Below are 12,643 nucleotides of genomic sequence, written 5' to 3' on the forward strand. Positions count from 1 at the left end.
TACTCCAAAACACAGTGTCACTATCCTCAGGAAAAACATCCTAAGGATTCCAATCCTACAAATAAACAAGGGTTTGTCCTAGTCATTGCACATCTAAGCAATCAAATCACACTACAAAGAAAAAGAAAAAAGGCAAAAGTAAATGTCTGCATGAATCTTCATGTAAAATTAATGATACATGACTTAGATGTGCAATACTTAGGGCACATCTAGATGTGTTTTAGCAAAACTGAATAAACAACATACATAAAGAGAAAAAACATCATGAAAAAAATTACTCTGTAAACTTAATACTCCCTCCATCCCAAAATAAGTGCCTTAAACTTAGTACAATGTTGTACAAAAGTTAGTACAAAGTTGACACTTATGTTGGGAAGGAGGGAGTATATAAGAACGTTTAGGTCAGTACTATATAAGAATTCCAATACTACAAATCAAGTGAAGTGTGTACATAGAAAAAAACCAAATATTCTTCTGGCAAGGAGCTAGTCAGAGTGTCCTGGCATTACACTGTAATAAAATTGATGCATAATCTAAAGAGGATTGCAAAAATGCATAGATATTGCACAGGCCAGACATGAATACTCAAGAATTCATATCATTAGTTGTGAGTTTTGCATGGCAAAATGTAGCATATACAACTTATAGGTCACAGCCGATCACATGCAGCAGGAGTTGAGTCACACCTGCAAACTTATTGTAAGTTTGGACCACCAACAAAAGAACAAGGGGGGAGAACTACAAGTCATAATTTATGTCCACAGATGTTTCACCGTTGGTGACAGCAGATGGTTAACCCTGGCTAGGCGGCATTACATTACATTTGAAGAGAAGCAAATTTCTTACATCCACAGTAAGCAGATATTTCCTGTGACCAAGTGAAATTAGAATCAGCCTTGCTATCTTCTGCTCTTGCCTCCAACTGCTGGTGTTTTGGCTACACATGCAGCTACAATCATATCTTGGGACCCAAAAACTTTGGTGCGATTAGAATTTGTGTTTCACATTTACTAAAGAATCAGAAGGAAATAGTCTGCTATGCTTGGAGTTGAAGGATATCCATCCCGTGGGTGCCAACCGCCTCTTTCGACCCCAATCACGGAATTGACGACAATGTCCTGCACCATTTCCCTGGTTGCATGTGCAAGGCCCAAGCTTTCACATTGAACAAACCAAAAACAGTGAATCTTCTCTAGCACATTCCCTATGCATAATACATGTACAAGCTATTCCCAGCAGCACACGCAATGGAATTCTCAGTTGGGTGCCACGCAAGATGGAGTAACTTTGTTGAGAAGTCATTAGAATTCCCATTGCCATCGGCTCCTGCATTTTCACCCCCTGTGCAACATTTGCACAAGGAGAAGTAGGTCAATCTACTCTACCTATGTGACAGAAATAATCAAATCTATGATACAAGAGACACTTACCTCTCCTCACAGCACGGGTCAAAGAGGTCAGGGTTCTTGTAGGCCTTGTTGGATTAGCAACCTGACGCCTATACAGTTTTCAATCCCAACAAATGAAGAAATAATTAGCCAGGTTTAGAAAACATAATTTATGTTAGGAGTGTGGGTCGGTGAACATTGTTGTGTTTATACCTACTACTAATTGGTCACTGTTCACCTATGTCGAGTATTTGGTAATCCCACCAACTTGGCATATGAATCATAAATGAAACATATAGAAGAAATCTAGGTAGCTCCAGAATAGCAGGAGAATAGGCAGTGCCATATTGAACTAAGTGAAGCATAGAACTATGTCGGATGCAAGGTGCTTATGAATTATGCACAAATTGGACTAGCCCATGTCCAAGTAGAGTATAACCGTTCATAACAATATAAACATAAATAAATCAGAAGATATGGCATACCTCATAGGGTTTCTGCTTGCTTCTAAAGTGGTTGCCTCAGTATTTCCAGGAGTACAACCAAAAACACGGAATAAATTACTACAGTAGAGCACAACAAGAAGAGTACAAGTTAGCATACATGAGTTACAAATTCAACAATGGCTACCACCTTTTATAGCTCATAATGATAATACCTGTAAGAGCCAGTAGCAAGACGATGACCATCCCCACTCAGACAACATTCAAATTTGTCAAAGATTGAATCGTTTTCATATAGATCGCAAAGCTACAACAGATGAGATCAACACATCATTAGGACATAAAAGGTCTTGACGTTGCTACTTTGCTATCATTCGGATGAAAAAATTCACCTTAGGCCTTAAATGTTCATGAACTTGGAAAGTTGCTACTGGGCCTGAATCCATGTTGAGATCCCATAACTGAAGAAAAAAAAAGGATATTGAACTAAAGATACAAGCAGCAAATCACTTTTTATCTAAGAAAGCAAACTGAAAACCAAAGGATCCACAACCCAGAAATTCCAATATTCATTTACTTCAATATATCATGCAGAAATGTTGGAATCAACAGCATGACATACAAAATTTACCAAGAAGGTTTCAGATTTCCATGTTACTAGCCAGTCAGAGTGAAAATCGGAACTTTACAATAAGCTATTGTTTACTTATACAAAGTCCAAAGAAAATGTTCTAACCCTGTATTTTAAAGTTACTTAGAAACGGAATAATAGTTGATGCAGACAACCATCAATTTAATGCAGCTTATCCATAACATAAAAAATGAAAGCAGTATGCCTCAAAGACCAGTGCATGATGAACACGTCGACAAGATATTAGTATCAAATCAATAGTTTGATTTCTTCAGATAACTTTTGCATTCAATTTACACAAGAGAGCAAAAGGCCAGAAAGACTCAATGAGTAGATCGTAGATAGATCACAAACCTTGAGAGTCATATAATCACGACTAAGAATATGCCGTCCATCCCTTGCAAACTTTATATCTGAAACGGATGCAATTATCTCCGTAAAAAAGGATTTTGATCCAGGTGCTTCATGCTCCTCAAATCTGTACAAGATGGTACCAATGAATTAGAAAATAGTTTGTGCAAAGTTTAATTGAATAATTGAACTTGAAATGTTTGTAATCCTTCAAACTCTATTGAGAATTGCCCTCTAAACAAGGATAACTGTTACATCAGGAAGTGCAAGGGGTGATTACTAACAGTTTAGAATGGTTGTCACACAGTGCTGATTGCCGCAGGTCAATAAGCCTGATAGCGCCCTTTGAGCTACTATAGGCTAGTGTATTACAGTGAGTTGGATGGAACTCCGCACATGTAATCACCTCTGAAATTTCACAGAAATATAACAAGTGATGCATATTACCACAGGGAAAAGGAAGAGGAATAAATAACTGACGTGACAGGAATCATATCGGACATTAAAAAATAATCACATACGGATATTTAAAATTAACAACAAAGACCAAAGGTATTGCACTATGAACCAAGAGAAAATATTGGGAAATCACAAATTCAAGATAAGATAGCTTTGTATCTGAGCAGCAACAGCTGATGCAGACTACTTTGTTTTTTATTTACTTGTGGTTTCCTATACATCAAGAACTACTATGATCTGTATTTCTAGAAATCACATGAAAGCTGCAGACTATTAATCACAAAGAATTGCTAGCTAGGATGCGAACATATAGCTACAGAGTGACAAATCATCAAGAATTTGGTAGGTGAGAAAGTATAGGAATTGCCTTTCATCCCATCTTCCTTATCCACAATGCATCAGAGAAATTTTGACCCTCAAAGATCTAATTGGTATATACTGATGCATGCTTGTTGATCCAAGTTCCAACAATAGGCCATACAGATGATTTAATTTTTTTTTTGGAAAGGAAAAGGGACTACAAAGAAAACTTGGAGGCCCTGCATAGAAGGTAACTCCTGCAGCGCGGCAACGCTTGCAAGGTAAAAAGGTCTGTGATTTAAACAAAAGGTAAAATTACCTGATCATGTTTATATTTACGCATCTTACCCCGCTAATAGAGAATTATATTTCGTCCACCAGTTAGATAACACTGCATGCTTAACATATAAATTAACCAAATAGTTCTTATTGGACTGGCAAGCTTACCAGTTAGATCCTCCATGTTTGCAGGCTTCACATCAACAATGTTAAAGCTCTGACTGTTGATTTCCAAATTCCACAGATTAATTCGCAGATCATCTGCTGATATGAATGTCTCGCCATCACTTGAAGCAAAACAACATGAGAACAAGATATCAGCATAATGCACGTGCATTGTGTCATTCATAAATCAACCAAGGCATATAAATATATTAGTTGCAGAAAGCCAATCATATCAAGTCATCCAAAGGGCAAACGGAATTTAAATATAGTGCCCCCTGTTAACCATAACATTATTTTACCATATGAACATCCTTTGATTGTGTCTGTAGACACCAATACATAGAGTACATGCACATGGCACATCTGAAGGAAACCCTTCATAATAAGGGGTAATACAAACAGGTATAAACAGCTTATATATCATGTATCTAGCAGTATCAACTTCTCAAGACTTCTGGATTACATGCCAGATAGTACACATTACCCAAAGTGATGGCCAGTGTTGCCACAGGACAAGTTTATATGCTATAAACATGGCATGTTTCTTAGGGTTCAATCATGATAACCTTTTACTACCTCCGTCCTGGTTTATTGGTCCCCATTGTATTTCGTGTCAAATTTTGACCATAGATTCAACTAACAAAATGTTCATGCATGTCACCAAAAAATTATATTAACTATGTACAAATACGAATCCAAGGATATAATTTTTGTTGGCATGCATTAACATTTTGTCAGTTATATCTTTGGTCAAAATTTGACACAAATTACAAAGGGGGCCAATAAACCAGGATGGAGGTAGTAGGCCATATCACAATTTCTCAAGAAATGCACGAAACAGAAAGGTTAATATTTGACAACAAGACAGAGTGTACATTCGTTATGTATGTCATACATGGCCTGCCGAGCACCAAGTTAGGGAAAGGGTCCCCATGATCTCTCAGTTCGGAAATTTATCTTTAAATTAGGGATATGTCTTTTAGCTTGAGCCGTAAGCCAATTAGAGATAATATACATGATTTGTTACTTAGATTAGATTGTTAGGCCTCTACAAAAAGAGGAACCCCTACAAGGAATAAAGCGAGCAAGAGTTAGAAGAATAGTTCTATCTTGCCTCACAGGGGCGAGAGCCTCTCCCTAGGCCTAGTATGCGACAACATTACCTACATAATGTAAAAATAACAAGCGACCCAGGCATCAATAATCATGCCCTAATGGCCAAGTATGGATTACTCTGTAAGATGACAGAACAACTTGTAGAGGACATGGAGATGAAGAAAAAACATGACACAATATACTAGCCAGACCTTCAGAAGGAAAACTAAAGCACAACATGGTGAACATCTATGAAATGAAACTGTGCAACAATACTAAGAGGCAGGTGGTCAACTCATAAGAAAACAATGATAAATAAAGGTTAAAGCACCATGAAAGAGTATAATTTATGTGTACACAATAGTCATGAGAACAATAAACTCTCGCTCGATAACACAGAGAAAGCTTAGGCAGCTTTCTAAATTGGGAAAGAATATGAGAAATACGGTGGGAGTAGTTTCCACATTAAACAGAGAAAAGAGACAGAAAATAGCAAGGGTAACAAAATAATAAGACCGAGTGAAGGGGATATATAAGCAATGTAAAGTCAAGAGCAAGTAAAACAAGTACACAGATTACAAAATCTTACAATTTGACCAGACATCTATAACTCAACAGGAAGCTAACCTATTATTTGAAATGGAATTGATATGGTAATCATGGGCGTGTGCATATACACGCCGGCATCTAGCGACAGGGTTTAACTCTTGGCCTGTAACCTGCAAACGAAGTAAATGAAACTCATCAGATTTGTTAATTGCAACTTACATACAATTTGCCAGAAAGCTTACAAGTGTCTTATCATGAGAAAAGATACTGTACTTATTTTAAATACATGCATTACTGCTGAATGTACAGAACTACAGATGTTGGATAAAGTGGGTTAAGTACAACTACCACAGGCAAACGCAATGATGCATATCCCCCAGGAGGGAATGGCAGATCATTGTTTGCACAATTGTATGACTTTTCTGAGGATCCTCCATTAGGAAGACCTCTAGAGCTACTGGTACTCGAACTAGAAGTTGTCCCATTGTCTGCACTCTGGGAAGTATCCAAATTCATTACTGAAATCCGTTTCACTTTTTTGTCTTGCACCTGCAGATATATGACAAAGCAGTAAGGCACCAATATCACACGGACTGCCCTTGTATTTGGCAAGTGCAAATGGACTTTTTATATAAAAAGGCAAGCAATGGTATTGAGAATTATTAACAATGTAAAGAAGAAACTGAATACTTCATTTGTATTCAGTTTCTTGTCGTGCGGCTGCAGATATAACAAACCAGTAATAGATGTCGAATTGATTGCCCAGACATCTATACCAATATAAAAGGAGCGAGTTGTGGAGATCCAACATATCTCACACGGTCAACCACGTCTATCCAATGGTCTATGTTGACCCGGTGTTTAGCACCCTCCCCTGATTAATAGTATACCTAATATCAACATCAGCGTCAACTAATTGATTATATACTACCTAATATCAACGTACAATTAAGATCTTGCCAATATTAGTGTCTGAGGCAATTAATATATTGCCTAATATCCACTCAGAAAAAACATTGCCTAATATTAATGTGCATTGCATGTACACGGTTACTGGTTTGACAAGTAGCAATGAACTCTATACAAAAAGGCAAGCGATGGGATTGAGAATTATTAACAGTGTAAAGAAGAAATTGAATACTTCATTTGTATTTGTAAACAATCATAAGTATAAAACAATATTTATCTTGATCAAACAAGCCAGCATAAATGGAAAAAATAGGCTTACTGTAAATCCACCCCTAAGGTGCCCAACAGTATTTGGTACCCCCCTCCGTCCCATGATATAAGACGTTATTACATCCAATATACTCACATATCCGATGTAATAACATCTTATATTATGGGACAGAGGGAGTACATTAAGCAATGGATACATCTTCCAAGCATGACATGGCTAGAGAAACACTAGTGAAGGAAAAATCTCATGACCAGAAGAAATAAATCGAGCAAGCTTCTGATGATCAGTACTTGATTTATACATACCTTCCAGTACTTGATTGTTTTGTCATTTGTAGACAAGATAAAGAGAGCATTGTTGGCTGTTTGGCCCCACTTGATCTTGTTGATTTTCTCCTCTATTTCCAAACTCTTTAGGTAATCGAACTACATAAATTACATATAAGATCAGGAAAAATCACATTTCAAGGATATTACTAAGCAATAGTTTCATTTAGAAGATAACATGCAATAGCAGTATAAAAATGATTTATGTTGCTTTTCTGCTGGCAAGCTTATCCTGCAACTAAAACTAAGAAATACTCCCTCCGTTCCAAAATAGATGACCCAACTTTGTACTAACTTTAGTACAAAGTTGGGTCATCTATTTTGGAATGGAGGGAGTACTTTACAAAATGTGTACTGGCCATCAAAACAAAAAGGACTGCACACATTCTAAATGTGTATGATGACAATTTCCTATGTCTACCGTACAAAGTGGGGGAAACACATTATGCAGACATGGTATGATTTCATCCAAGTTATGTCACAAACTTTTAACTCCAGTCTCTCTGGGGCACAAGATCTCCAGAGATTTAACACAAAATGAAAACATGCAGTCAGATTGGATATTTCCTTGTTAAAAAAACCCCAAACTGCATGGGACCTAAGATGCTGGAGACATATAGAACATGGTAATTTACGGCCAAGGACCCAAAGTAGCATACCTCAGGTTCATGACTCTGAAATTCAGTTTTATAGCGGAACTCAGGATGCCTGGGCACCGAATAATCTTGTCTCTCAAGCTCTGTCCGACTGGCATTCTGCATATATAGCTTTAGTTTATGGGCACAATAGATTTAAGCAAGAAAGCAACAACACTTGGATGGTGCGGTACTTACACCCCTGGCATCAGTTCTTTCAAACAAAACTACGCGTCCACCCCTATCACCAGTGGCAAGATGATCACCAGATTTGTCAAACTCGATTGCAGAAATGATGTCAACTGAAACAACAAATTTAGTAAAAATATAAATATGACTTGGCAGACTACAGTAAACCAAGAAAATCATATTAAAGTCAATTGACACAACCGTCTACTAAAATGAACGGAACCACATGTATCAGACAATTCAGATTGAAGAGATGAATTACCGTATGTTAACTCTATACACAGATGGTAAATCTAGGACTAAGCATTCAAACAAGTTTATGTGTTTTGAACATTCCTATAAAGGAACCAAACATCATGGATGCTGCTGGGAAAAAAATATGCTTGGTTATCTTTTGGCAAGTGATCAATTTCTCCATCACTGCAAAGAATTGGAGTGTATTCTACAAAAAGAGCTCCTTAATAGCAGGTATTGGAAACATGTTAAACATGTCCCGGGTAACTGGGTTAGATAAACAGGGCTGGATTCTGTAGGACTTCTAGTTTTGTGGTAGCAATTCGTTGAAAAGTGGAGCGAGAGCTTGTTTTGGTAACAATTAACCAGAATATCAGAACTGCGTCATATTACATACAAACGGGTTGTCTACAGATCCTTAGGCCACGCTTGGTTCATCGTTTCACGGATGATTACGGGTGTAAAACATCCAGGCGGAAAATGAATACGTGCTTCTCGGAAACACCCGCTTGGTTGGTTGTTTAGATCCAGAAAAAACGGGCCATTTTGTGCCTCCACCTGGAAAAATAATACACACACCTCCCACGCTCCGTTTTCTTTCCGTCCAGTTTTTATGGTTACCCAGTCGGATGGAAGTGGTTACAGGTGTAAAATGAATTCGGTGGAGAAACGACAAACCAAGCGCGGCCTTAGGTCGTGATAGTGATGTAAGGCTGCTCATAGAAAACTATGGCTAAAATTAGAGCAAGATGTACGAAACTGAACTGAACGACTGCAACATTGACCTCAAAGGAATGCATGTCAAAGACTGAAATTGTGTGTCGTGTCTATATCTTGAAAATATAGGTACAATTTAGGATAAAAAGGCATAAAAAGATATACCTCGCTGTTCCGCAAAAGGCATAAAAAGGTAGAAGCTGTAACATTCTTTATGCTGTACAAACTAGACCTGCTTATGAACCCTGCGTACCCGATGCCAAATGCTGAAGATAATTATGGTATGGCTTAGTCACAAAAGGACACCACACTCACTCACGGCTCAGAAGCACCCAGTACACATTGTTTGCGCCCAGTTCATCTGCCAAAGCTCGTAAATTTATTGTGCAGCCATCCCAGGGCCTAGAAAACAATAGCGCACCCACGATCCCCACATGTCATCAGTTCATCACACAAAAAGTTTTGGACTTTGAACACGCCACCCACATGCCATGCTGTAAAGCGCCAATAAATACCCTAAGCGAATCCACCAAGCATTCCTAGTTTCCTACCGTCAACTCGACTCACCGGCATGGAGGCAACGATGCCTAACAACATTACCAGCTACCACGTCCAAAGCCTCCCTGCAACAAGAATCAATCCTACGAGAGGCACATCCAAGCAGCAAGGCCTACTGCATGAACTGACTGATTCCCGCACGTGACGACGTTTAGCTAAGCACCCGACCGCCCGTAATAAATTGTTGGACATTTAGCCACGAACCGTACTAGATCGCCGAGAAACACGATGCAAGAAGTAGAACGCCTGGAACCAAGCGCTTGGAACCCAAATCACGGCGAAGCCTCCGCCTCGATTCGCAAAGGGCGCCACCGCCCGAATCTAGGAGATCCCCGCATCCCTTGAGTGAAATGCGCGGCCTTCAAGGGGTCGCGGCGGCGTCAAACCCCCACCAGCGAAACTGGGTAGATCTCGCGAGGCGAGACACGAGTAGGGAAAGCACGGGAGCTGCGGCCGCCTTACCTTCCTGCACGTCCTCGCCAGCACCGCGCTCGCCGAAGACCTGCGCGAACCGCCACTCTAGCGGCTGTGGCGCCGCCGCCTCCGGGCGGTCGTCGGGGGACTTGGGGTCCATGAGCGCCGCCGCCGTCACGACACCATGGAACGAGGATCTCGGCGGCGTCGGCGGGGTAGATCGGGAGGGGGAGGATGGTCGGTCCTGGGAGAATGGGGGAAGACGGCGACGGAGATCGAGGGGTAGAGACGAGGTGAGGTGCTGCAGCCAAATGATGTGGAGAGCGAGTTCCAGGCGGCCCCTGCGCCCCTGTATTGCTCGCGCTTTTCTGCCTTTCCTGTCTGCGGGGAGGAGGCATTTCGCGTTTGGTCCCCCAAAAAGTACGAATTTGCCGTCCAGTTTTCCTTGTTACATGAAAACACTTATCTTTCTCTCCTTATAATTCTAGCTTCGCCACCTCCGTTCATCGAGCGAAGTCGTGGCGCCTCAGGCCGCCGGTGGCCCCTGCACGCACTGAGCTACAGTGTCATGTCTTGATCATTTCAAATGGCTGCTAGATAGTCCCACACTCTAGGGACTGTCGGGCTGCCCCCGACGGTCGAGGCGTAGTGGTGGCTCCAAGCGCTCTCGTGCGCAAGCATGGCGGCTGCGACAAAGGTGGCTTCTTGACGGTGTTAGCGTAAGTTTAATCATTTTGCGCTAGCCGGTGTGTCGCGCTTGTTTCATATGTAAGAGCATCTCCAACGGCCGCACGAAACGACGTGCGCGCGGTAAATGCAGTCTTTAGCGCGCGCGGGGCGTTTTGCCATGATCCAGCGGCGGTGGAAAAACCACGCGTGCGAAAATCGCTTGCGCGTGCGGAAAGGCGCTAACTCGCGCGCCATCTTTTGCGCGCCGCTTTCGGCGCGCCTATAAAGTGCGGCGCACGTCACGCGCCTCTTCATGTCTCCTCTTCTCCTCTTCCTCTTTCTCTGCCACGCGCCGCTCCAGCGCCCCGTCACCGACGCGCCTCCGCCGCCCCGGCGCCCCGCCACCGACGCGCCGCCGAGGAGCGTCCGGCTACCGCGGCGTCCGCCTGCACCCCAACGGCGGCTACTACGCGGAGATACGCTCCGGTGATCTCCGGCTCGGCCTCGGCACGTACGGGACGGCGCGTGAGGCCGGTCGCGCGTACGACGCGGCGGCGTGGCGCCTAGGCCGGCCGCGCGGCCAGATGAACTTCCAGGATGTCTACACGCTCCAGCAAGCGCTCGACCGTGCCCCGCCGCTGCGTCTGAACAAGGCACAAGACCGTGCGGAGCACGCCAAGCGGCAGCGCCGCCTCCTCGTCGCCCAGGAGGACGAGCGGGTCATGGCGGAGTGGCGCCGCTGCCACCCGGAAGACGTCGCCTACGAGCAGTCCTACTGGGCAAGGCGTCGCGAGGAGGACACGCGAAGGCGCCGCGAGGCGCGGTTGGACAGGCGTCGGCGCAAGGCGTTGGCGAACGCGCAGTCCGATCTTGTTGAAGCAGGTGGGCAATCGTTCTTCACGCCGGATGATAATCGGTGGTTGGACATCTGGCTGGATACCTCGGACGACACCGCCGAGGAGGATGACGATAGTGATGATAGCGACTTAGACTAGTTTTTTTATGCAATCTATCTCGTGTTTTATCGTTTGTTGTTTTTAATTATTATGCATTCTATGTTTTCGATGTAAAATACCTTTGTATCGTTAAAATCTATGCAATTTATCTATTTTCCAATAGCCTAAAATGAGCACGAGCGCTACTTTTTTGCGCGCTGCTGGAGCGGTCGCAAAGCGCCGCGCCAAACCAGCCGATGCACGCGCGGCATATGTGTTTTTTGCGCGCGGCGCGACCGGCGCCTGTTGGAGATGCTCTAAGGCATTAAGTGGTCGAATACAAGTCAAAGGGCGCTGTCAAATAGGTGTCACGAACCTGCCTGCTATTTATATTGGCATAAATAAAAAGTGTTTCTAGAGCCCCATATGATCTTTGGTGGCTAGCACCAAAATAAAGGGCACTAAAATTTATGTCGAGTTTATTTTAAATCCAACGCTAGTAGGTAAAAACAAAGGATGGTGACCCCTCAAAATGAGAAAAATCAAAGGTCATATTGAATTTTTAAACTATTAGCATGTTTCTCAAGTTGGCGGACGTGATCTTGGATCGAGCGTGGATGAGGATCAGGGCGTAATTGGGATCCATGAGAAATTTCTTCTTCATGGGTTGACGATAATGCCAGCTCCCACGATGAACTTTCCCCTGTGCCTTGGGCTTCTCCTATTGTGAATCCTCCAACGGCTCATCGATAGTGCAGCGGCGAAAGCCACAACTAGCCATATTGGTTGGAGTGTTCTCGACAAAGTGGAGGTGATCACCGGTGCTAATAAGTTTTACTAGTTCGATGGGCATCGCTTCCAGTGTCTTGTTCGCCTCTTCTTCCTCCTCCTCCTCCTCTTCATCTTTGAATGTCACCTCATCTGGTTCCTCCTCTGATGGAGAATCGCCGCCCTCAGTGTGACATGCCCTCTCCCACTTCGAGCCACGAGATGAATCGTGGCCTTCAAGTCCACGGTCCTCCTCCTCCTAGGAAGAGGCTTGCCTCTCATCCCACGAAGGGGTCATGTCTTCTCTACACACTAACTTAAAGAGGTCTAATGAGATTGGTTTTGTTGTTTGTGAGGA

The 12,643-nt window shown here is 42.6% G+C and overlaps 2 protein-coding genes across 4 annotated transcripts; one reads left to right on the forward strand and one right to left on the reverse strand.

Moving 5' to 3' along the window:
* Positions 1–578: 578 nt before the first annotated feature.
* On the reverse strand, positions 579–10,264 carry LOC125512409 (serine/threonine protein phosphatase 2A 55 kDa regulatory subunit B beta isoform). Of its 3 annotated transcripts, none has more exons than XM_087527650.1 (14): positions 9,962–10,264; positions 8,000–8,103; positions 7,826–7,921; positions 7,146–7,265; positions 6,003–6,209; positions 5,739–5,830; positions 4,020–4,138; positions 3,098–3,221; positions 2,817–2,940; positions 2,224–2,292; positions 2,047–2,138; positions 1,874–1,951; positions 1,431–1,498; positions 579–1,341 (listed from the first exon to the last, which is right to left on the reverse strand). In XM_087527650.1, the coding sequence occupies exons 1-14, from the start codon at positions 10,071–10,073 to the stop codon at positions 1,205–1,207; spliced, it is 1,542 nt and encodes a 513-aa protein (XP_087383776.1). In that variant the 5' UTR covers positions 10,074–10,264; the 3' UTR covers positions 579–1,204. The 3 variants fall into 3 exon arrangements, with proteins under 3 accessions (XP_087383776.1, XP_048533461.2, XP_087383775.1); XM_048677504.2 differs by having other exon boundaries at positions 6,009–6,209; positions 9,962–10,161; XM_087527649.1 differs by having other exon boundaries at positions 6,006–6,209; positions 9,962–10,102.
* Positions 10,072–11,577, forward strand: LOC147964847 (uncharacterized). Its single transcript, XM_087530183.1, has 2 exons — positions 10,072–10,211; positions 10,944–11,577. The coding sequence occupies exons 1-2, from the start codon at positions 10,072–10,074 to the stop codon at positions 11,575–11,577; spliced, it is 774 nt and encodes a 257-aa protein (XP_087386309.1).
* Positions 11,578–12,643: the final 1,066 nt, after the last annotated feature.

The sequence above is a fragment of the Triticum urartu genome, chromosome 6A (assembly GCF_056163025.1).
Source record: "Triticum urartu cultivar PI428250 chromosome 6A, HENAU_Tu73, whole genome shotgun sequence".
Taxonomy (NCBI): domain Eukaryota; kingdom Viridiplantae; phylum Streptophyta; class Magnoliopsida; order Poales; family Poaceae; genus Triticum; species Triticum urartu.